Raw genomic sequence first — 24,515 nt, 5'->3', positions numbered from 1 at the left:
TAAAAAGAACCCTTTTCTCCCATTTAATGAATCTATGATCCACATAATTACCATATTCATAAAAAAAGAACCACTAAATATGAAACCTGCGAAAATAGTATTACACTGATCATGATAGAAATTTGACTGACTTAAATCAATCCCCATTTCATATGCAACTAGATCGAAGCCAATGCCGAGTAGAAAAACTGGGGTTTCATGATCCCTTTAAACTCTTCTTCTAGATATGGATTGTTGGATGATGTCTCTACTGTCTAACTACTGGTTTAGGTCCTTTTAAGTGTATAAATCATCGCTTCGCTTTGTTAGTAGGAGTTACTGAATCTGGGTCAGAAGCACCAAGATTGAGGTTTGTGGGCATTTCGTGATTATGCTTTCCCTCGTATGTTGAGATAAAAGCTCTTGGATCATCTAATGCTCTTTCTACATGCTTGCGCACGTTGCACTTTAGATTGGTGCATCTGTAGTAACTTCTGCAAGACCAAGCACTACACCATCAACAGATATTACATGACTTATTCCAAAGACCCTTTTGAAGGTACCACCTCGGCGAGGTGATAAAGTCAGTATCTCATAATATTACAGACTTGGAATCAAGACCCCCACCTTAACACTTAAAAACAAAAAGAAATCTATATGCACCAACCAATGAGGGAAAAAAAATTGTACCCCAACCCCACCAAAAGAACCCAAATGAAAACAGAAAGTTTGGGGAAAAAGAAAATTTCAAGGCATGCATGTATACCCACAATCATTCATCCCTTGAATTGTTTGTGGTACTTGAAATGGGCTGAATGACATGATTTAAAAAATAAATAAAAATTCCTTATTTTTTTAAAGGACTTTTCTAGCCTCAACCCATGATTGAGGAATTCCTAGATATCAGTTTTGATCTTCTAAAGATTAATACACTTTTGCCTAGGGTTACGTAACTCTTGGGAATCCCTAACATCCCAACAGTCATGTTAGTGGTTAGTAATTACTAGGTGAAGATGGGTTTTATACCCAGGTCGTGGTATCAACACTCACAAAAAAGAAAGGGAAATAAACATAGAATATAAATCTTGAACAAGTTGAAAGTACTAACCTAGGGTATGGATTTCCCTTCACGACCTTCTGCCCATACTTTCGCCAACGAAATCCATCCCCCAAAATCTCAGAATCTGTAGAATTTTGCACCACAATATGAGGCCCTCGTACATCTTGCCCCAGTAGACCTACTTCATTGGATTGGTGACCGTTCTTCCTGAAGGAAAGAATGCATATAGTTAAGATTACTAGGTGACGATAATGTCTTAATATTTTACATAATTAAGACACTACAGTCTCCTCAAACTGGCTATTTAAACTCTTACCTTCGCTTAATTTTGGGCTCATCATCATCTGCACCGACGCCCCTGCTTGCTTCCTCACAATCTCCACTAAGACCACCCGAATTATCAGGAGTTCCTACACCATTACAAGTCCTCATAGGATAGTTGGGGATTTGAGCTTTGCCCGTATAGGAAGGATTTACCGACAATCCTACTTCATTCTTATTCTCTTTTCTACCTTTCAATCCTTCCTTCCTCTCATTAACTCGGTTACTCCCTGATGGATTCCCCAATTCTTGACTGATCACATCAGACACAAATCCTTGCTCTTGTGATCCTGAACACTGTCGCTTGAGAAGCTGAGGTTTCGAATGATTATGCTCACCCTTGTAGACAAGTAGCTGAGGTTTCGAATGATTGTGCTCACCCTTGTAGACAATTTCAGCTATCTGTCCATCAAGTGATCTCTCAACCTTCTTCTTCACAGCACAATTTGGATACGTGCACTTGTAGTAACTTCGTGGGTACTCGCTTCCTTTCACTTGCTTTTGCCCATACTTTCTCCAATTATATCCATCGTAAGAAGGTTGATCCCCACTAGTTGTGGATGATAGTGCTCTCTGATTCTCTTCCATGTTCTGTGATGCCATCTTCAAGGACTCAATTGTTTGGTTTGTTTTCATTTGTGGTGGAAGTTTTCGATGAAGATTTGAAGTAAGCTGGGGCTGCACCCGTGTTGCGGCGGTTGGTTGATTAGTGATATCGAAGTTTCCCTGGGGAAAACAAAAATAAAAAAAAAAGAAAGTTCTTTTCAAACTTTAATCTCTCGACAAATTATCAAGAACTTAGTTTCTATTTTTATGTCAACTAAAGCAACAAACATATTAGACAATCAAACATCTAGGAAATAACAAAAGAAGATATAACATATTGTGTTATAAAAATATAGAAACTGACCAGATTTGCCAAGAAATGAACAGTTTTACTTGATACAAGCTTTGCCAATGGTTTATATACCACAGTAGACTTGCTTTCAGGTACCACAACCTTGTCTGACGAATAACAAACTTCTGTTCCAGATATCTCACCCTGAAAAGTCGCAAACCAAGAACGAATAAGGATCAGTTATTATGATAAGAAATGACACTAAAACACTAAAGCTCATAAACTGAAAGAGCACCAGCGATGAAATGGCTTCAATCGAAGACCGACTGACTGTCGGCTTGAATCTCACTGTCTTGGGTCTAACGGCAGAAACAGTTGTTTCAGAAAATGCACACGGGGGTGTGGCACTGATGGCACCCGAAAGGAGCGCAGAAAATGATCTGAAGTTTGAAAGTGAAGGCCTTGAAGCAACAGGTTTAGCTATAACCATCCTATCTGTCTCTTGGACTTCCATTTTCGACGAATATATGAAAGCTAGTCTTCAAGATTTTAAATTCACGAGATTTTGTTAAAACTCTGCCTTGGAAATTCAATCAGCTTGCAACTACTACTATTCTTGATACACATGTTGTAATTACACCAAGGAAGTCTTTTCTGGTTCTGCTGGCTCAAGAAACAGTAGTCCAAAGCTCAAATCGACCCGTTCAAAACTGCCAAAAGATGGTACAAAAGGAATAAAGTTCAGCTAATCATAATGCCGGTAGAATGTTATCTTTAATATTTTTTTGGGTCGAACAGCAATCGCTATTGTTTCAAATTCTCCCTCCCTCCATAAAAAATGTCACAACTGCTATATATGGCACAAATATTATAGAAAGATATATTAATCTATAAAATAAATTCTAGAAAGCTGTTCTAATTTCATTAGTAAACAGAAAATGATTAACTTAATAGTTTTTTGAAATTGGAACATTGGCAAGCATTTGCTATATTTTATAGTTCTTTTCTGTTGAGTGTATATTTTCTTCCACTCTCAGGTGTGTCATACCCCAATTAAGCCCTGTGACCCCTCTTATATTCATAGTTCTTCCTTCTCCATTGGATTGGTCTTTTGGAGTAGTTGGTTGGTTAACATGGTATCAGAGCGCTAGGTTCGTATAGGTCGCGGGTTCGAATATTTCCACCCTTATGGGTGAGGGGTTCCTCCACTCTCGGGTGTGTCATACCCCAGTTAAGTCCTGTGACCCTCTTATATTCATAGTTCTCCCCTTCTTCATCAGATCGGTCTTTTGGAGTAGTTGGTTAGTTAACATTTTCCTTCCGACTTCACTTCAATGACACTGGTAAGCAACACTTAAAAAGAGTGAAAATAAATTGAACTAAATTATGAGAAAACTCAAAGCCCCCTTTGACTAAACTACCACAGAGACTCCTCTCTTCACTTCTTAGATTCACAAAAGTAATGTACACATTCCAACATTTGTACGGTATGTTAAAGAAATTATTGACTCGTCAAACATTGCCACTCTCTAACATTTCAATCCATATAACAGTGTCATTAGGATTCAAGTCTAACCTAAGTAATGTAGCAACACAGATACTTTTGGATGCAACTTTCACTTCGGATATACAACAATCGTAGTGTGACATGTATAAGCCCAGAGTCATTACATACCAAACAAAATGTATGTTTCCTCGATTTCTATTCTATACTACAAGATCATTCTTTCCTTGGAAAGTAAAAGATTGTGAACCTTCCCTATAACATGTTATATTCCGACGCAAACTAACATCTTTTCTGAACATACCTAAATAACTACATAGGAGAAAAATCTGTCATACTAATTAAAATGACCGACATAATAAACATGAACAGAAGGGCCAACTAGTTGGATTCATGGCCTTCTTAGGGTGATGATATGGAATTATGCATATGGCCTGTTGAATCATTCTGCGAGTCAACATTCTGCCCTTTTTATACCTCACAAATTGTATCCCTTTCCAAGCACATTGACCAATTGAAGGTGGCAAATGGTGAGGTAGTAAAGTCTTGACATGATAATACCACAGATCTAAGATCAAAACCCCGCCTTCCCAGTTAAACCTGTCAAATAGGGGGAAAACATATTGACCAAATAAATTTATCATATTAGGGAAAGAGGGTTCCTGCAATTTTCCAACATTTTTGTTGAATCATCCCAATCATGCCTCACCCATTCTGACATGGACTCTGGGGGATATACAACGTTGCTAACTTCCCTTCAAAATCACAAGCGCCCACGTGTATCAAATAGTCCTTTCTCGCAACTATGAAATTGAATTTTATTAGGCTTTTCGAACGTAGACAACTTAATCCATCATTTCAAGTCCCTATCCGGTACCAGATATCAACCTTCTTATTATGATCAAGCTCTAACATAGGTTACAAAATCTTTCGAAACCTAAACAAAGTAGATCAAAGTGCACATCAAGTACACTCTATTGCAATTAGTAATTGCCCTAATTTGCACACAAGAACCGCCTTCAAAAACTACTAGAATACTGCACGCATCGATTAATTTGGGTACAAAAGCTCAAATCAAGAAAAACAAGAAAAAAAAGACAATGTAAACAAACAAAGTTTACTTCAACAAATAAGAAATTCACTAAAAAAATATAAAAACCACTTCTGCAAAATTAAGCAGATTTAGTTAACAATCTGAACCCATAACTCAAATAATAATAATAATAATAATAATATGAAATAAAAACAAGAAAAAAAAAATCAAACACGCCACAATACAGAATACAGAAGCATATTTAAGCTAAAATTACCCTTTTAAGTTAAAACTACCCTTTAAAAAAAACCTCAAAAAATCCATCCAAGATTACAAAATATACCAACATTAGAACCCAAAATCAACCTGAATATAAGAACTAACCATACTGTTGTAATAAAGCAGTTGGTTTTCATGAAAACTAAATTTACAAATGACTTGTATCTTTCAAGGCTTCCTGCATTAACAAACCAAATGAACTATAAACAAATGTTGAAGAAGAAGAAGATAAAGAAGAACAAGAATAAAAGCTATACATGCTTACAAGAAAGTAGGGTTACCAGTTATCTTTTTGAGCAAAAAAACAGAAAATTGGACAAAAGAGGGTAAGTTAGAATTTTGCAAAGAAAATGAGAGATTCCTATTAACTTCAAAAACAACGTCCAACCAAAAATAAAATAAAAATTAACAACATATTTAAGAGTTTAAATATGGGTTTACTTTTTTATTTTATTTTATTTTAATATTTGTTTTATATTATGGGGTTGTTTAGTTTTGTTCCAACCAACAGTCTCTGCATGTCTTTGACTTTTGTTCGAGGTGACTAAATTCTTTTTACTGTGGAGCTTTAGAGGGGTAAAATGGTCAAAATGAGGGTTTCATTTGTCTAGTAGTTTTGATTTTTTTTGAACCTTTGTCATGTTGTTTAAAAGTACTTCCAAAAACTGGCAAAGAGGTTCAGAAGTTGTGGAAATTTCACTTTTTCTTTTGTAGAAATCTCTACCACAAGATGACACAGAAGATGGTCCAAAAATTTATGAAAATACATAAATGTCCACCAAAGTTAATTAAATTTATTAAATCTTTATGTTTTATGTATTATGTATTACTTTAATTGTAAGCCATTTGGGGCTGTGAAACTTGTAATATTTGATTGATTTTTTTTCTTTCTTTCTAAAGACGTCAACAACAAAACCTTATACCACATATTAGGTTCACTAAGCGATCATGCTCTTTCATTTCACTTTATCCAAAGCAACATCGTTTGTTATTACGAGCATAGTATTAAATTTTGACATATTTCCATGAAATATATCGAAATATTTTTATTTTCACAAGTTCCGATATGAAATTTAATTGACAATTTCTTTTTGAATATATTTTGATGAAAGTCACTATTCATTTTGTGAAATATTTTTATGAATAATGAATTTTGATCGAAATTCTCAAGTTTTTTTAAGTGTAAATATGTAATATTTCGGTGAAAATATTTTGATGAATAGTAAATTTCGATCAAAATATTCGTTTGTTTTTATTAAAAAACTTATGATTAGTTTTAGAAAGAACTTGTAAATTACACATAATATTTACTAGTTAAAAATTGCATATACATTTTTTCATTGGTATAAATGAATTATGATCAGTTAGTTATCTGTTTCATTTTACTTTAATGTATTCTAAGCATGTTGGTACGTTTATTTAAACATGTATACAATCAACCTTGTTTGAATTAGTTGGATACATTAGCAATTTATTCATACTCATTCAAAAAATAAAAGAAATATAATAACACATGAATGCAATACTTAATAGTTTCTTCACTTCAGTGTCCTACATAGTAGTTGTATGTAGTTACCACGACATTATTATTCTTATTTCCACTTTTAGACTCACAATATTTGCGTGAATATGTAGCAAAACATGTGAAAAGAAGGCCCAACTCCAAGTTGTTTAGGAATGGTGGCGTTGAATTATTTTCTTTCATAGAGTCATATATGTGTTGATATGGATGACATATGAACTTTATATGAATCTATTTAATTCCTTTGATTCTTGCTCGAACTAGATGATGGAAGGGAATAAAAAGAAAAGAGAAGAAAGAAAATTGAATTATAAAAGAAATAAAAAATATGAAATTTAATATGAAATTAAGTAGAAGAAAAGAACCCAAATTCCAAATAAACAAATTAAAACTCAAAAATGATCTTTTTAATTCTTAAAGAATTGGGGGCAATTGTTGATCTTCAATTTCACATTTCATATGGTAGTTTATTGTAGTTTGATGACTCAATGCATGTGTTTTAATGCCTATTTTATCATTTCCTACTGGGTCAATTAAAATTTCTTCAAAAATATTTTTGTCATTTCCAAAAATTGTATTAATTTCCACATATATTGAAATATTTTCATGTCCAGACTAACCGAAATAGACATTGAAATCGAAATTTAATACCCTGATTATGAACGAATTCCTATATGCTTTTATTGTTTCCATATAATTTTTTATTATTATATTTCTCTCATTCTTTGAGAACATTCATTTTGAATATTTTCTCAAATAGATTTGTAATTAACTTCTATTGAATGTGTCTAAGTGATCTCAATAGACTTTTTCTTAGTTTATCACTTGTTGAAGTTATTCTGTTTTTTTTTTTTTCTCGAATGTGTTTATTTCAAATTTTATTTCTCATAATCTTTTCACTGATCCATCTCAATATCATCATCTTTGTTATGCTCAATTTTTTTAATATGATGTTTTTTTTTTAACAATATTTTTTTTCCAGTCCTCTTCTACTTTCCTAAAAGTCCTATATTCTTTAGGAGTTTTGATTTTGTAACTCAACATGACAAGGTAACTCAACAACCTCACCGACTTGGCAACAAGTTCAAGAATCATAAATTTTTTCCCTTGGGATACACAATTGCAATGTTTTACAGAGATGTGCAGTTATGTATCTCGTATGAAAAAAATATACAATTCTTACAAAGTACACATAGTTGAGTTTTTTGAGTCACCCTATCAGGTTGAATTACAAACATTCTTCAGATTTAAAGGAAATGAAATCTTTAGGTTGAAGCCTAAGTATGATAAATTTTAATTTTTTTTATTTAAAAACACGCGTAACATGGTAATTTGATTTTTTGCAGAATTTTTTTTCTTGGCATGAGGTTGAAGAAAAGGATATTTAAGTCATTTTAAGTTAATATATCATAGAGCAAAGAAGATCGAGGTCAAGTGACATGTCATCAATTTAAAATAAAAGGGTATCTCAAATATTCACCAATACATCTAGGGGTATATCAAAATCATAAAAAATAAAAAATAAAAAATAAAGAGAGAGAGAGAGAGAGGGTAAAAGTGGAACAACAAATAAAGTTGAAACTTGAAAGTGAAATAATTGTCGGTGGTAAAGGTAGGGAAAGAAAGAGAGAGCCCAAATCTGGAAATTAAACTGTATGGGTTAGGGTTTGTCGTGTAACTGGATTTGAGAATTAGGTTAATGGTGGGTGGCTGGTTGGCTTGGGTGAGAGAGAGAGGCACGTGGATTCCCCAACCTTTCAACCCCCGAAACTAATTTTCAACGCTGTTTGAATGTTGAATGGTAGCTTGATGTCTTGGCACGTGCGGATCAAACCCCTTAATTATTTAAGGATTTTGTTAAGGGCAGTACTTGGGATATGTCAAGGTGTATTTAATGCATTTTAACAGGACTTGATCCGCACGTGCCAAGAAATCAAGCTACCGTTCAAAGTTCAAATAGTGTTGAATGCATTTCAACGTGCGCCTTTAACAAGACCTAGTTATAAAAATATATATATATATATATATATATATATATATGTGGGTCTTGTTATAAAAATATATATATATATATATATATGGGTCCCTTTCAGCAACAAACATTTTGGCAAAACATTTTTCAAAACATGGGTTAGAGGTTTTGGAATGGGCTGATTTTTGATGAGCATGATCTCTATGGTGAGGAGATCATCCTCATCAAAAATCAGCCCATTCCAAAACTTCTAACCCCATGTTTACAAGTTGGGAAATCGTGGACCGTCCATTTTTTGTAAGCCATTTTTGATGGGTAAGAGGTTTTGGAATGGGCTGATTTTTGGTGATGATGATCTCCTCACCGTAGAGATCATCCTCACCAAAAATCAGCCCATTCCAAAACCTCTAACCCATATTTTGAAAAATGTTTGTCAAAATGTTTGTTGCTGAACATTTCCCTATATATATATATATATATATATATATATATATATATTTTAGAGGCACTCCAACTTTTACTTATTACTTCTCAATTAAAAAAATAAAGAAAATAAGTGAATGATTAAAAATAAGTGAAAGTTGGGTGCCAATAGGATCTCTCTCATTTATTTTATTTTATTTTTTAGATTTCTATTTTTTTGAGTTGATTTTATTTGGCCTAATTATAATTGTAAATAACTAATGAAATTGTTAGAACAAATGCTATAATATTTTGTAATGTTGAAAATATAATTTGAGTCAAACCTTGGTAATGTTTGAAGAGTGTGTTTTAATCTTTAATTAGAGTGTGATAAATAATTAAAGAAATTAAGATGTAATAAGTAAAAGTTGGGGTGCCAGTAGAAGTTCTCATATTTTAATATGTACTTTTAAGATAATAGAAGTCAATTTTGATTTATACAAGTTGGAGTAAAAATAAAAATGGGATGGGTACGTCGACTCATGAAATCTTGATCAAGAAATATGAATCCAACGACAATGATTTGGCTAGAGGTTGAAGATAAGGGTATTTAAGTTATTTTACATTAATTTTTCATACCACACAACAGGGTTGGTAAGGTTCTTGACCCAACTCGCTCAAGTTGATGAGATATTTTGCAAAAAAAGACTAGGGAAGTATGTTCTACCAAACTTTCGAGATTGAGCACTTGAGCCACTCGAAATCCAATTCATTTGAGTTGACTCATTTGAGTAACACTGAGAATTTATATAGTTCGGTAAGGTGCCTACTCCACAAATGAGATCCATATCAAATTACTAATCTAAAAATAATTTTTTTTTTTTTTTTTTGCAAAGTATAATATATTTCAAGGAGAAAGAAAAAATAGAATACAAGGAAGTCGAGAAAGCCTCAAAGAAAACAACAAAGAAAAAGAGCAAACAACATTAGTGGTTACATAAAGAGTTCCATCTAAAAATAAAATCATCAAACAAAGTTCCCACGAACTCTATATTTTGTTTGGACCAAAGGTATAAGAAATCTAAAATCTCCAAAAAACTTGCATAAGAGCTTCTAATCTTGCCATTGAACACCCTATTAATTCTAAAAATAATTATAGTCCTAAGTCAAATAACAAAGTTTGGATTGATAATTATTCGATGAGGGTTTAATTTGCTTAGTTCATATAAATTCAAAAAAGTTTCGTAAAAAATTCGACAAAATTTCAGAGATGATATAAAATATGTTTTTCAAGTTTCTTACCAAATTCTATCATCTTCAACCTCTCTGAAAACCCGTCGATTTAATCAACTAACCCCTAATTCAAAGAATTTTATTAAAAAAAAAAAAAACTCGGAGAATTTTGTGATTGGTCCTAAGAGATTCTTACCTACTACATATAAAAGCAGAGAAATTTTTTTCTCTATTTTAAACCCTAATCCCTCACTTAAGAAGACATGTAAAAGAAATATTGAAAAAAAAAAAAAAAAACTCCTATTCGAAGGGAATGATTCGACAAATTATTTAACATAGGTCAAACGTGTATAAAAAATATTTAAAATGTTCAATAATTTTTAATAGTGTCCAACACCATTAATATTCTTATAAACTAATGTTATGTTTGGTGATACTTCTAAAGACTGAAGTCTAGAGCCTGGAAACATCTAAAGTCTGAAACTAGAAATCAAACTTTAGAAGTTTCATCCAACATCCCTCCATCGTTGATTCAAAACTTTTGAATTTTGGTTCTAAAGTTTGAAATCTGAATTAAAATAAGCGAAAATAAAACTTCTAAAATCTAGATTTTAAAGGTGGACCATCTTCATTTAGACTTCAGAAGTGTTACCAAACACACATTTATACAATAATTGATAAATTGTGTCTAAATGTTGATTGAGTTTAAATCCCTCTTTTTCATATCTTAGAGGACAGAAAAGGGCATAAGATCCTTTGAAGATTGAATGAGTCCCACACTCCCTTAAAATGTGTATTGCCGTTGGATCATTTGATGGTGGATGATCTGCTGTGATTTTTTCAATTATTTTTTTGGTTCTAGAAAGAGAAAGCAAAAATAAAATATATATTTTTGGCAAAATTATTTAATGAATCTTGATGGACGGGTTTCTTTCTAAATACTCATAACTTTTGGGTGGTTTCTTGATAATTTAGTTAGTAAACTATTTTTTCTTCTTAATACTCTCACCCACTTTTCAATCATTGAGATGAATGATTCAATCGTCAAGATCAACAATACAAATTGTTGAGATCAACCATTGTTCCAATTGTTGAGATCAATTTCTCAAATCGTCAAGATCAATGATATAAATGGTTGATTTTAACAATTTGAGTTGTTGATCACAATGATTTGATTTTAATGTATGATAAGGGTGAGTGGGCATTAAAGATAGACACGTAGAAACTTATTTTTTTTTACTTTTGAAGTTAAAATGTTAAAAAAAAAAAAATTTAATTCATTTTAAAAAATTTCTTTAAAAAAATACAAATCTTAATTTTTTTAAAAGCAAAAAAAAAAAGCACTTTCTCTCAAAATTATTTTCTTGTTAGCTACTTTCTACTTTGAATCGTGATAATCTGACTACCCCACATGGCATACTCAATCGACATTGACATGTTCAAGAACCATACAAATCGATAGTTCCGTAACTTGTCACGTCAGAGATCGGCCACAAAAATCAAGGTGCATTTAGAAAGAAGTCCCTATTGTAGGGTTCATTAAGTACTTTTCCTTTAATATACTTGTCCTAGAATTCTCTAGAAACGAAAATTTCTACTGTCCTTCGAAAATTGCAAAATATTAGGCTTGGGAAACGGTATAAGGTAAAAAAAAATTATGTGGCTTCCCATGAAAAACGTTTATAATTAAAATCAAAACAGACTTCCCATCACCAAAAAACGTTTATAATTTGAAAATAATTGGCTAATCTGAATCTGCAAATCTGCAACTAGAAGAGATGCTGCATACGTGTCTAGATCCACCTACCAAAACTGCTGGAGTGTATCCTTCCAGTGCTTGACGTAATTTCATTGCTCTCTGAATCATTAACCTTGCATTGCCCATCCCAAGGCTCATTGAAGAGGACGTAAAATAGTCTCAAACTATTAGCAATATGCCTCATAGGTTAGAGTAGAACAGGTAAAATTTCTGATTTTTTTTTGTTGTTGTTGAATTTTTTATAAATATCACAGGGTTTCGCACACGGTTTTGAGATGGACTAGCCTAATACCCCGACCCCACTAAAGTTTCCCAACATGCAACTTGACAAGTCAGGAGGCCACCAAATTTTGAAAAAAAGAAAAGTGGGTTAGAAGTGCAAACCCATCCACAAATTTGAAACACAAGACAAGTGGGCCAATCCCCTTGGAGGTTTGAATATTTGTCTTGAGTATAATTACCAAAGTTTCTGACTTATTGAAAAAATTGTGATTAAATCATGATTTTTTTCTTTCATTATTGAATAATGATTTTTTTAAATAATATAGGACTTTTATGTAATTCGTGATTAAATCATTAATAATACGTAAAATAATGAGGATGGAGATGAGAATGACATTGATTTGATGTGCTACTGAATCCTAATTTGAACACATGATTGTTGTCTTTTTTATATTTTGATTAGTATAAAACTTTAATACGTTGTAAATCTGTGATTACTTGTTGTGGATGAATGTATCAATGATATCACGAGAATTTTTTATTTATCATTATAGTTTAATATGGAACATGATTTTATATGAGAACACCCGCTAGTAGGAACGATTACATTGCCCTAAAATCACCCTAACCTAGCTTGATTTTTTTTCTGATTTTTCCCAATTTTACCAAATTTCCCCTTACCAAATTATTCCAGAACCCCGACCTGGTGACTATGGTCTTCAAAGATCGATTTGCAAGGCAAAAATGCCAGCCTAGCACTCTTCATCAACACGACCATTGGGATGTCAAGGAATCCCAAGAGAAATGCATTTTCTCTAGGAACTGATCTCTAGGAAATCAGCTGTCCTCAAATCCCAACGATCATGTTGATGGAGAGAGAAAAGTCCTTTGCAGAGGGGTTTGCTCATCAACAACAAATCTGAATCTACTCCTAATATATATCGTCCCTACCTGAAATCCAACTCTTAACGGGATTACCGCACAAAGGTGAAAAACCAAGAATTAGGGTAAGGTGTAGAAGAAGACAACAACAGCTCAACCAGCGGAAACCCTTGTCGCAAATGAGGCTATATGAGTAATAAAACCATAGACCTGGGTTCGATTCCCTCCAGCATCGAGTTACCTTGTTAAAAATAGGCTTACCAATCAACAAAAGAAACCACATGAGAAAAGGGAGGATTGAAAAACAATAGAAGCACACCATATTACACCTTATTAAGACAAGGAGGAAGGTTACCCCTTTCACGGGTGACCACCATCCTTGTAATACTAGTAGCAGTAGTCATCAAGTTCTACAACCATAAAATAAGTTCAAGGTATGTTGTCACATCAACATACCCACTAAAATGTCCACCCCTTAGACAATATAATCACACAACAAAATCTAAAAAAAACTTACTTCCCAACACTGACTGCCCTTTGCTAATCTCATTTACACGAGCACTACAAGGCACAAGGGCTAGGATTAGCAATCCCCTTCCTGGCTAGTGTCGTACACCTTCTGTCGCACAAATTGCCCACGAACTCGAGGTCGCTGCTCTGCAAGCCGCTTCCTACTTTGATAACGGACCTGAAAAACCAATATGCCAATAATACACAGTTTCATCCAATACTTCCAGAATGAATCCTAAAAGAGAATAAACAATAGCAGCAATGTCCAAAAGTAATCACACGGTATAGGGGGGAAAATTTGGTCTAAAACCCAATTTTGGCCAAAATTTACAAAAGATTTAGCATACTTTGCCCCTACCAAATGAAAGGATAAATAACATTTCCCAAGAACAACAACAGAAATTCAATTGTTAACCATTTCTAAAATCCAGGCCGGGTTTTCTTCTTTTTTTTAATATGCCACTTCATGTTTTGTATGTACCATAGAAAAGGTGCTTTTTTTGTTTTTTTTTTTGTACAATGCTAGCATAGTCAAAAATCTCTTTGAACTTACTCAGCGTGGAACATTAGCTTTAGGGAGAATTCAGACAGTAGACTTTTTTATGCAGAGAGGATTTTGCGGGAATAATGCATGCCTTTTATCTTAAGAGGCGGAGAATCAGCTGACCATCTTCTACTTCACTGTTGTTTCTCTTGTGAGATTTGGTCGCATTTCTTTAGTTTGTTTGGTGTGTTGGCTTGTTTGCCAAAATCAGTTAGGGAGGTTTTCGAGTTGTGGCTCTTCCTCAGATACTCATTCCCAGGAGCAAAAAGAAGGCTATGGATTTGTTGGGGGCTTTGGAAAGAGTGCAATATACATATTTTCGAGAACAAGCCCCTGGCTACTAAAGAAGCAATTCTCTCTGTGTTGGGTTTTGTTTTCTTTTGGTCAAAAGTGTTTTGAGAATTTAGGAGGGGGGAGGGGGTCTTTTGAAGACTTTGTAGGTAACTGGGAAAAGAGGTTGCAGAGTATTGTAACCGACTAATCTTGTTGTACTTTGTTTTCGATTTGTTGGTGACCTAAGCCGACCTCACTATCTTATGAAGGAATTTAGCTTATTAGAAAAAAAAAGATGAATCTCTATGCCACCAAGTTTAGCATAAATGGATACCAACTAGTGGTACCGCTGGCACAAACAAAAATGCACAAGTGAAGGCCAGTTACCTTCTTTTCGAAGCATCTGTCTTTCTTTTTCTGACGAAATTTGGTCAGGGCCGCTGCTCTCTGTGCAAACCGGCTTTGATCCACTCCGCTCCCACTACCACTCCCACCACCGATTCCGCTTTCTCCAGCTACCCCATCTCCACTTTCAATGTTCATTCCACCAGCTTTCATGTCTATGTTGCTTCCATTCGGCTTGTTACTCCCATGGTTACTCCCTGAACCACTCCCATTCAAGCTGTAGTTTCCAGTATTACCTTCATTGGACCCACCGAACACGTTGGATGACCCACATTGAAGGCCAGTTGTTCCCATGTTCAATGACAAGTCATCTTGGTCTGGTATTGTCTGCTGTTTCTTCATGTTGTGGACATGGTGGTGGTAGTGGTGATGGTGATGATGGTGGTGCTGAACTTGGACCTGCTGTTTTGCACTTCCTGGTTGTTCTACCACGGTGTTAACTACTGCATCTTCAGCTTTCTGGGGCATGACTTGCTGAGGTGGACATGTATGGCTGTTCTGCACTGTTTGGAAGGCAGAGGGGTGCAGATATCTTTCTGCTGATGTGGATGATGATTTCTCATTCAAAGCTGCTGGTTTGGTAAAGACATTTTTAGTGGTGGAGCCCACATCATTGTTATTGCTACTTCCATTGGACCGCTGATTGTACATTGATTCTGTCTTCATTGCATCTGAACTATTGCCAAGTGGCGAACAGCTTCCAACATTTCCAGTTGGAGCCTGGTTAGCAGTGGAGGCACTGTTATACCTGCACAGTAACAGACAATATTCAAATGTCAAACACAGAGGCTTGTCGACAAAGTAGATAATAAATGGGAGTACTAAAAATTTCCTTCCTACCTTGAGAAGGCTGAGAGGTCTGAATGTCTCAAAACATTACGTTCATCATGAGTAATGGTGCCAACATCTCCGATTCCTCTGAGTCTCTTTAAACTCAGCTCAAGGGATGGTAGTTCTTTAGCATCTGAAGTGGCCTTATCTTTAATTTCTGGGATCTCAGAGGGACCGTTAAAAGTCTCAGAGTCTCTGCTTTCTACCTGGGGGTTAGAGCTAATTGTGTTCAAACCTGTGCAGTCAGTTTCTTGGGCCCTCAGCTCACCAATAGGCTTGTCAATGTTGAGTTCCAGAAGTTCGTTATCTAATTTCTCATTATCTTTCTCAGGGTCCAATTCAGGCAATTTATCTTGCTTTGCGCCTATTAGGTTGGTACAAACCTTTTCGCATGGATATTCATGTTCTAAATCTGGATTTCTAGGTGCTCCTATCTTCAAATCCTTGCCCATTGCAACATTGTCTGAAGAATCAGATACAAAGCAGAAAGATGTATGGTAAAAAATTTAACTATAAATTGCAGTGAACAGAGCAATGCAGAGAAATACTTTTAAAGCATACCATCCTGTTCTTGGCACTCTTTCTTTGCAGCGATATGAGCCCACTTGTTGCCCAATGATTCGGAATTTGGATGGGTAACCAAGGCACAGGTGCTACTGGGGGGATCGGCTAATTGATCCCATGGCAATAGTGGTTGGGGGCTGTCAACTTCTACCGCACGTTTAGTCCAGGAGCTCTGGAAAAGAATATAAGTATATTCAGTGTCTATCAACATCAGGAATCTTGGTTTTCGTAATGGTTTTGTTTAAAAAAAATCCAAGGTTCTGACATGAATGTAACTAACAGTGCAAGAATCAAACCAAATTAGTTGGCAAGTATCCCTAATTATTTCCTCTCCTTGGACGTTATCCTAGAAGCATGGAGGGTAAAGCTTGATAGATTATTTCATAAGTTTCTCTGGCATGATAAAGATGGAAGGAGGAAGTTTCATCTGGTGAGTTGAAAAGGTGTAAGCTTCCCTAAGAGAAATGGCGGTCTTGGTGTTAGAAGGTTGAAGTTAATGAATTTAGCTCTGTTAGAGATGTGGCTTTAGAGGTTTGGAGTGGACAGGGGTCTATCTGTGTTCCAAAAAAGCGGTCAATTCAGTATCGGAAGGTGGAACATGGTCCGATTTTGGGAGGACTGTTGGTGTGGGAATTCGCCTCATTCACCTCTCTAATGGAACAGTTTACGGGTCTCCTCGAGATGTCTGTGAAGAAAGGCCATACTATTTCTTCCTTCATAATAAGGATGGATAGGGAGCCGGCATGGGATCTGAGCTTTAAAAGAGGCGACTTCAATGACTGGGAGATGGAGGCTGTTGCAACTTTAATTATGCCTAATTCTATAGTTTAGTTTGTTACCCAACTCTATCAATGCCTCAGTTCCAAAGAACACCTGATTTGCAGACTTCCTCCCTTTCGCAGTCTTATACGTTCTTTGGTGTGAAAGGAATAGAAAAATCACCAAGGGAGAGGAAGCTCTTGTTTTTTATGGTCTAAAATTAGTAAGGAATGCAGAGGATTTTCTAGATTTAAAAAAATAAAAATAAAAATTGTAGGAAGGTAGTCAGAAAAATATAAAGAAACCTGTTTGATAGAAGGTATAGCTCTAGTTAAAAGTGAGTGGTGAAATAGGATTAATGTTGCTGAACCAATATTTGAGATAGGGCATACATGACAATGATTAGAGAGGGAGAATCACCACCATATAATATCTTTCCCATGAGCATTACCTATCTATTAGTTGCCAAATCAGGCCAAGTAATATCAAGAAACATCATTTAGTTATATTATGAAATTAAGGTTATATGTTAGAGATCATCAAAGTTGACTCTCATATCACTGCACAATATTATCAATACTCAGTACACTACACTTTTGCAAGGCTGTAAAAATACATAAACTAGTTTCACAAAAGATGGACTTAAAAACAAATAGGTGTGACAATCACCGTTATTACTTTCAGACCAGCTTACTCTAGTACCCAGACAGTCCAACTACAAATTTTACTGGTTTTAGTCTTGTCTCTTCCCAACTTTGTTTCTTTTCAGCTACTTGAACTAGGTTGAAAAAAATCCCGATTTTGTTTGGAATAAGAATACTATCACTATATTCAACATTTATCTTCTAGTTTATGCATCAGTGTTATTTTTTTAATATTATGTCCTACGTGCATGATTAAAATATTGCCGAGAGAGGAGAGACTACGAATGAGATATTTTCTGTGAGCTTTTTTATGAGTCATTGCATTCAGGGGATTGTAGGGACTTCCTGGGTCATGTAGTGTGGGGACCGAAAATACCGTCAAGGACCCTAACAGGCACATTGAGGCGACAGTAGGCCTTCATCGAGCCACGGATTGCTTACTTCGGTGATCGCCTTCTTGTACCGAGTTACATGTGGGCTGCAGTGGAGAGGCTTCAAACGACGAATTTGCTATGTAAAGGTTTTTTGCATGCCCAACTTTAGTTATATGTGCAAGGGAAATGGGGAGTCAGTGGGAGACATCTTCTCTTGCATTGCTTGTTCGCTCACGAGGGATGGGGCTACTTTTTAAGAGTTATTTGGTATCATATGTTGTTTCCCTAAGTTAGTGAGGGTAGCTCTGGGTTCAAACTTCATCTTGGCTAAAAAGTTTGTGGTATATTCTCTATTCGCAGTGTTTCGGGGCATTTGGATGGACAGAAACCAATGGATTTTCGAGGAGGAGAATTCAGTCTATGAAGTGTAAACTTTTGCAGGAGTTTGGGGGAATTTTCTTTGAGGACTTTGTGGGAAGGTGGGATTGGATTTGTTCATTATCTCCCATTTAAGTAGTATTAGATTGGTTGTACCCAGGGTTACCTAATTCGCTAGAAAGATGCTGAACCGCGAAACAGTTCGTGGTACAGTTTGCCCTTGGTTCGTGATATATAGCGAACCTTGTTTTTATGTTAGAACTGTGCTAAGCTGACTAAAAGTAAAGTACTTAACTCTAGTGATGTGTAATGTGGGCTGTGCACAATACACGTGAGTTGAATGGATTTGAGTATCTTTCTTTGACGCCATGTTAATTGTTTTACATCCCCTCAACATATTGATAATATTAAAGATATCCCCTAACTTTTCAAATTGATAGCATACCTCTTTGACCATTGTCTTTATTGATAGACTAATAGGAAATGAACAAAAACTTTCATCTTCAATTTGTAAATAAAAAAAATTTGATTTTTTGATTCCAAAATATATATACCATCTTCATTTTTTTTTACCCTATTCATCACTTCAACCTTCAAATACCCCATCTCTGTCTACCCCTACGTATCGGGTTCATTCTTGACTGGCAAACCACGAATTCGAACTGAACGAACCCACGAATCAGGTAACATAGGTTGTACCTCCTTTGTTGGTCAACTCGACCACATTAATAAAAATTGCTTTTATCTATTAAAAAATAATATTGCCGAGAGAAACTATGTTCCCTACTGGTAAAAACAAAAACAAAAACTATGACAACACTTGAAAATTGAGAGCAAGTGATGCAATAATAGAATACATGTCATCATTATCATCATCATCTCATCCCAAAAACTTGGGGTTGGCTGAATGAATAATGTTCCTTCATTCAATTCTATCTAAAGTCATGTCTTCTGTTTCAAGTGTCATCTACGCTTTGATTACGTTGATCCATGTTCTTTAAGTTTATCCCCCTATTAAGGCTACTATATTTTCCCAAATGTTTTTAGTTCTAATTTTATCTTTCCACCACATCCATCTCTTCTACACTCAATCTATTAATGTGCTTTTTGATCGCCCAACACTAGCAGCGTAGGTCTTACTGCCATCTAATGAAACTTTCCTTCTTATTTATTTGGGATGTGCCTGCCACATAGCAAACCTTTATTTCAACCATCCCGTTCAAGTTCTATGGGAAACAGAAGTAAACTTTTTTTTGATAGTCAGGGATAAAAAAGTTATTAAAGAAAGAAAGGTGGTCGAGATGACCAACCAAGAGAACAAAGAGCAAAAAAGAAAACGCAAACGGAAAAACCAAAACAAGGCTCCCTCATCCCCCACAAGGTTACGAACCCTCTCCCATCTTACAAGAAAATCCTCAAACAAGATCCCCTGAAATTCCTTAAAAAGCTTCCCCCAAAAGAATAAAGTTCCCCCTGAGGTTTTTAAGTTACATCAACACTAGAGAACTGAGAGCAACCACCAAACAAGATTAAAAAAAAGAGTTTGCTAATGGATCATAAACCCTTCTGGTCAATATCACACTTCCACAACTGAATGGTAAAGATCAGCTAAAAGGTTTAAATTAAACTTAAAAAAAAAAAACAAAAAAAACAGTTGTCATTCAAAAAGAATTTGCAATGCTCATACCTGAGTGCCACTTCCATTATCACTTCCATCCCTGACATTCAAACCAATGCTCGTATTATCATCCCCATCATTGCTGCCAGTATTGTTGTCAGATTCGTCCACACTCTTTGATTTTGCATATTTTTTACTCCGGATACCACTTTCACTGCCACTACCACTAGACTGAGAAAATAATGAGAAATTAATGCAAGCTTTAAGACCTGAAAACAACATCAGTTGTGGTCCCAAAATGAAGTAAATAGCCAAGGGAAATGGCGAACGATGGTAAGATAAATAGCAACACTAAATAAACTACACAAATATCCTTAACTAAAATCAGGTACTATATAGATGTAATATCAATCTTATAAGTGAAAACAGTGTTTTAGTACATATGAAGAGTATATTTAAGTGAAGCCCATTCATATGTCTAAGCCTATAGTGATATTCCAAAGGGCGGAAGTTGACAATTGGTCCATGATATATCCTGTATCTGCAGTGAAAAGAATTAGCAACTCACGCTGTGACATCTCCTCCAAACATGCTGCCAAAGGTTTTTAAGCTCATTCTTTCGAATAGGCTTCACTAGAAAGTCAACAGCACCCTTTGACAAACACTTAAAGACAATACCCATAGCATCATGGGATGACATCACTGCACATAAAACTCATCAGGTGTAGCGGTTAAAACTATCAACGTTGCAAAACAGCATGAGTAAAAGAGCCTTACTTATTCATTTTTCAAAAAAAGAAAAGAAAAAGAAAAAGAAAAGGAAAAAAAAGAAAAGAAAAGAAAAGAGAGCCTTACTTTCACAATAGAAAGGGTAATGAAAGAGATATAAGAAAAATACTCACTGATCACAGGAATATTCTTGCAAGTTTTGTGGTTCATAACCTTGCATAGAAGACCAACGCCGGATAAACCGGGCATGAATACCTCAGTTAAGATTAGATCAATTTGATTGGTCAGATCTACTAGGATTTTCCAAGCTTGTAGACCATTTGCAACAGCAGTTACTGCCAAGGACCAATTATAAGTAAAGATACAATAGTGTAGAAACTAAATAACAAACTACATGTGTTGCACACATTCAACAGATAATGATTTTGCACTGTAGAAGCTACCACGCGTAACAAGAAAACATATTAAGATTCTGAAAAGTTCTAAGATACGGATAGATTTTTTAGCTTGGACAAAATAGTATAAAGTAGCATACAGCTCAAAGATGCTATATCTAAAGTTAAAATAATTTTACTAAGGTTCCCATCATTATAGATTTCTCATTCCAAGAAATGCTGATGATAAAGCCCATACTGAAGCACCATGTTAAGACCCACCTCAATGCTACACACAGGACATTTACGTGTGCTCACATGCGTGGGGCATGCACTAATGCCACATCATCTGGAGACTATCCACATACAAAATCATCGTGTCCTAGCAGATGATACTATATATATACACCCAAAATCTGATTTATTTATTTTTTTGATTTTTATTTCTTAATCTTTGTCTCCATGGTGGATTGACACTATGGTCACCAATGGAAGGAAAAAAAATGAGAATTAGAATAACAACTGAGGATTCACAAATTTTCTGGTACATTGAAAATAACAATGTTAAATAAAAATTAAGAAAAATAATATAATATCAAATGATCAAAATATAGTAAGCTATGAAAAAACTACAATAGGTGAAAAGAAAGTCCATCTCATTTTCTACGAGATAAAAACAATTGTCCAATACACGCAACAATAGGTGCCATGTAGACAGATCAAGATGAATGCACAAATAATTCCATCCAAATATAAATTATAACTAAAAAAATAAACACAATGTCTAACAGAAAGAAATACTACTTCCAAACCAGGAAATGAGTTGAATTTATGAAGATCAAAGAATATAAAGCCCTAACCCTAACAGGATATAAAATAAACTCCAAGTAACTAGAAAATAATGCAAAATCATCAACTCATCTACTTGTGAAGAAGAATATGCATCTCTTTTTTCTGTGATAATTATTAAATATAAATGTGTCGATTTCAAATTTCTAAGCATCAACAAGCATTATACACATGAAGAGTCTACTACAAACCTTCATAACTACAATTGCGAAGCAACGCACTAACTATTTGGCGTGTTGAGTCATCATTTTCCACCAATAGAACCTTCAGCGATCTAAGAGGTAGAAACCTCTCCCAATGAACCTCCGGTCCTTGACTCAGCGGCTGCAGTCCAGCCTGGGCCCGAACAGCCCCCTCAGGTCCCTCATTTACATCTTTGGCAACCTCATTAATCCTCGACTCATCTTCCTCTGAAAGACCTTGCCCTTCACCCACAACTCCATCTCTAACTTCCTTGTGTTCATACCTCATGAGATAATTTCGTTCCGCCAATCCTCTATTCCCAGTACCACTAGTATTCACTGGAACACTCCTCATCAACCAGATTCAAAAAGACCGATTATGAGTAAAGCAATGGACTGAACTGGTAAGAAACCCACCACACCACAAGAGATCTTGCACATTCCGTAATCTTCGACAAATCACCGTCTGCAAACTCAAACTCTTCAACCTAACTACAGATTCTTAAAAACAAGCAAATCAGCGAGATAAATAGTCACGCATAGAGCAGATCCAGAGAGAAACGAATATAAATCAACTCGAATCAGACTCCAAAGATCTTAATCTGTAAAAAAAAAAAAAAAACAACCTGTTAGATCAGAGCTAGATATCTGAAAAACTAGCATATTTTAAAAACCTAAATCAACTCAAATAGTGCGACTAAAAAGAACAACAAATTGAGAACATAGATCTAGAATAATTTATCTAGGAAAAAACCAGATTTTCTTAAGAATCGTTTACAGAACAACAATTTCGGAACTTTCAACTCTACATAAAATTGCAGGTTTCAATTAAAGGGGAAAAATATCCAGAAATGAAAAGATTTTCATTAATCCACATAAAAATATAGAAAAAATAATTATAAAGGAGATCTACTCAATCTCAATCTTCTGGAAGATTTTCGATATAAAATAAGCGATTTTATCGAACAGATATACCTTCAAATCTCCATTAATGGACAGTAAAGCGGCCATGATCGAGCAATAAAAAATAGCACAAAAATCCACCTTAAATCCGTAAATCGGAAAATTTCAAGAGTTTTCAAGCATGATTTGTAGATCGAGAGAAAGAAAATGAGGAGTATAGATATTTCTAGGGTTTTTTCTTCCGATATTTTAATGTTGCAGAAGAGCTTGATTGGTCTGGATGCAATGAAGCTAAAGTGAGAGAGAGATATCCACGACCTTGAAAAGATATTAGATTAACCAAGCGTTGCTGACGTGGAACAAATGGCGGTCTTAAGCGTCCTCAAGTGCCACATGGGATGAATGGTTCTCTGACGTGGACAAAATCGGAGTCATAAATCGTCAAAGTTGGACAAAATCTAAAGCGGGAAGCACGCGTGTTTTCACAGCATCTCCATTGATCCTGCAAATCGTGTCTCCGCCACGTGGCACTACGCATAATCGATAATAGGTCTCGTAGCGGATGCCTTGCCTCACAAACCCTAACGCGGATAACGATGTCTTTTTGGTTACGTCAGCTGGTCCAAGTACGGGCTGTTGAGAAAACTAACGGTGGTCTTAACGGTGATAAATCTTTTTAATGACAAAATTGCCCTTCAAGATCTTTTTGTTTTCATACATATCTACTTGGTTTTAAATATCGTCCAAAACCGAGATGACTCGCCCGATTCAATCGTCTAAGCCCGAGATGACTCGCCCGATTCATCTTGGTATTCGAAGAGGGAAAGACCGAATTACCCCTTTTTTTTTTTTCATGATTTTGACATACCCCTATCTTTTGATGAATATTAGTGATACCCCCCACATTTTCAAATTGATGACTTAGATCTTTTGACTGCCATCCTTAACGTGAGACTAACAACAAATCACTCTTTGAGAGAATAATTACTCGTCAAAAGGCTGAAATATTCTTTTAATTAAGTCATGTCCACGTTTGGGAGGATAATGAATTGTCAAAAGACTAAAATACCCTCACAATTAAAATCTAGTAAAATAAGCAATATCTCTAATATCAAAATTGATATGGGATGTCAGATTTAGGATATAAGATTGAAAGTCTTGAATTTTATATTTTAGAAAGCCTTTTATCATCTTCAACATCTCATTTTGATAAATACTAAAATCCTTGAGAAAATCGATCATTATCCATCATTCTTTGCATGAATCACATAATATAGAAGAGTTAAGATCAATTCACTGTCTCATTCTAAGCAAAGATAATCTCAAAATCATGATCATGGTTGAAAATTTCAAGTTTTTACATATTTTTTTTTTAAATTATTTTTCACCTAGGATTTTAATTTAAAATTTGAAAATCCATTATCTATTCCCATTTTATGCCTTTTTAAAAATTATTTATTAAATCTGATGCAACCATGAAATTATAGCATGCAAAGGATGTTAAGTTCAAAAAAAAAAAAAAAAAGTTGGAGAAAATGAATATGTTATGAAAAGGAAATTTTCTTACTCAGT

The 24,515-nt window shown here is 34.9% G+C and overlaps 2 protein-coding genes and 2 long non-coding RNA genes across 11 annotated transcripts; 2 read left to right on the top strand and 2 right to left on the bottom strand.

The window, feature by feature from the left end:
• LOC147399869 (WRKY transcription factor 44-like) lies at positions 1 to 5,419 on the bottom strand. Of its 8 annotated transcripts, none has more exons than XM_086445418.1 (6): positions 5,280 to 5,419; positions 2,494 to 2,908; positions 2,271 to 2,402; positions 1,356 to 2,086; positions 1,088 to 1,246; positions 1 to 488 (listed from the first exon to the last, which is right to left on the bottom strand). In XM_086445418.1, exons 2-6 carry the CDS (start codon positions 2,710 to 2,712, stop codon positions 290 to 292), a joined length of 1,440 nt encoding a protein of 479 aa, XP_086301544.1. In that variant the 5' UTR covers positions 2,713 to 2,908; positions 5,280 to 5,419; the 3' UTR covers positions 1 to 289. The 8 variants fall into 8 exon arrangements, with proteins under 8 accessions (XP_086301544.1, XP_086301543.1, XP_086301541.1 ...); XM_086445417.1 differs by having other exon boundaries at positions 5,272 to 5,416; XM_086445415.1 differs by lacking the exon at positions 5,280 to 5,419 and adding an exon at positions 5,120 to 5,265.
• A 6,452-nt stretch (positions 5,420 to 11,871) lies between these two features.
• On the top strand, positions 11,872 to 17,996 carry LOC147399868 (uncharacterized). Its single transcript, XR_015179136.1, has 3 exons — positions 11,872 to 11,985; positions 12,157 to 12,334; positions 17,865 to 17,996. It is a non-coding gene; the product is annotated as an uncharacterized LOC147399868 (long non-coding RNA).
• Positions 13,289 to 23,246, bottom strand: LOC147399866 (two-component response regulator-like PRR37). The gene is made up of 9 exons (XM_086445414.1): positions 23,016 to 23,246; positions 22,050 to 22,642; positions 20,809 to 20,970; positions 20,475 to 20,608; positions 19,976 to 20,137; positions 16,131 to 16,305; positions 15,579 to 16,032; positions 14,721 to 15,486; positions 13,289 to 13,694 (listed from the first exon to the last, which is right to left on the bottom strand). Exons 2-9 carry the CDS (start codon positions 22,393 to 22,395, stop codon positions 13,590 to 13,592), a joined length of 2,304 nt encoding a protein of 767 aa, XP_086301540.1. The 5' UTR covers positions 22,396 to 22,642; positions 23,016 to 23,246; the 3' UTR covers positions 13,289 to 13,589.
• On the top strand, positions 18,031 to 18,721 carry LOC147399867 (uncharacterized). The gene is made up of 2 exons (XR_015179137.1): positions 18,031 to 18,177; positions 18,271 to 18,721. It is a non-coding gene; the product is annotated as an uncharacterized LOC147399867 (long non-coding RNA).
• Positions 23,247 to 24,515: the final 1,269 nt, after the last annotated feature.

The sequence above is a fragment of the Akebia trifoliata genome, chromosome 6, assembly GCF_017979445.1.
Source record: "Akebia trifoliata isolate Shusen 1 chromosome 6, ASM1797944v1, whole genome shotgun sequence".
Classification (NCBI taxonomy): Eukaryota; Viridiplantae; Streptophyta; class Magnoliopsida; order Ranunculales; family Lardizabalaceae; genus Akebia; species Akebia trifoliata.
Note: the sequence above shows the minus strand (reverse complement) of the source record. Positions and strands in the feature narration are given on the sequence as shown.

Bases quoted from the DNA above. Each gene is read 5' to 3' on its own strand.
- LOC147399869 (XM_086445418.1), bottom strand. From the start codon at position 2,712: ATGGAAGTCCAAGAGACAGATAGGATGGTTATAGCTAAACCTGTTGCT. The intron at 2,403-2,493 runs GTGCTCTTTCAG...GCGACTTTTCAG, and splicing joins TTGAAGCCATTTCATCGCTG to GGTGAGATATCTGGAACAGA. The intron at 1,247-1,355 runs GTAAGAGTTTAA...TCTTTCCTTCAG, and splicing joins GAGCCCAAAATTAAGCGAAG to GAAGAACGGTCACCAATCCA.
- LOC147399866 (XM_086445414.1), bottom strand. From the start codon at position 22,395: ATGAGGAGTGTTCCAGTGAATACTAGTGGTACTGGGAATAGAGGATTG. The intron at 20,138-20,474 runs GTGAGTTGCTAA...TTATTTTCTCAG, and splicing joins TTTGGAGGAGATGTCACAGC to TCTAGTGGTAGTGGCAGTGA. The intron at 16,033-16,130 runs GTATGCTTTAAA...CTGATTCTTCAG, and splicing joins AGAGTGCCAAGAACAGGATG to ACAATGTTGCAATGGGCAAG.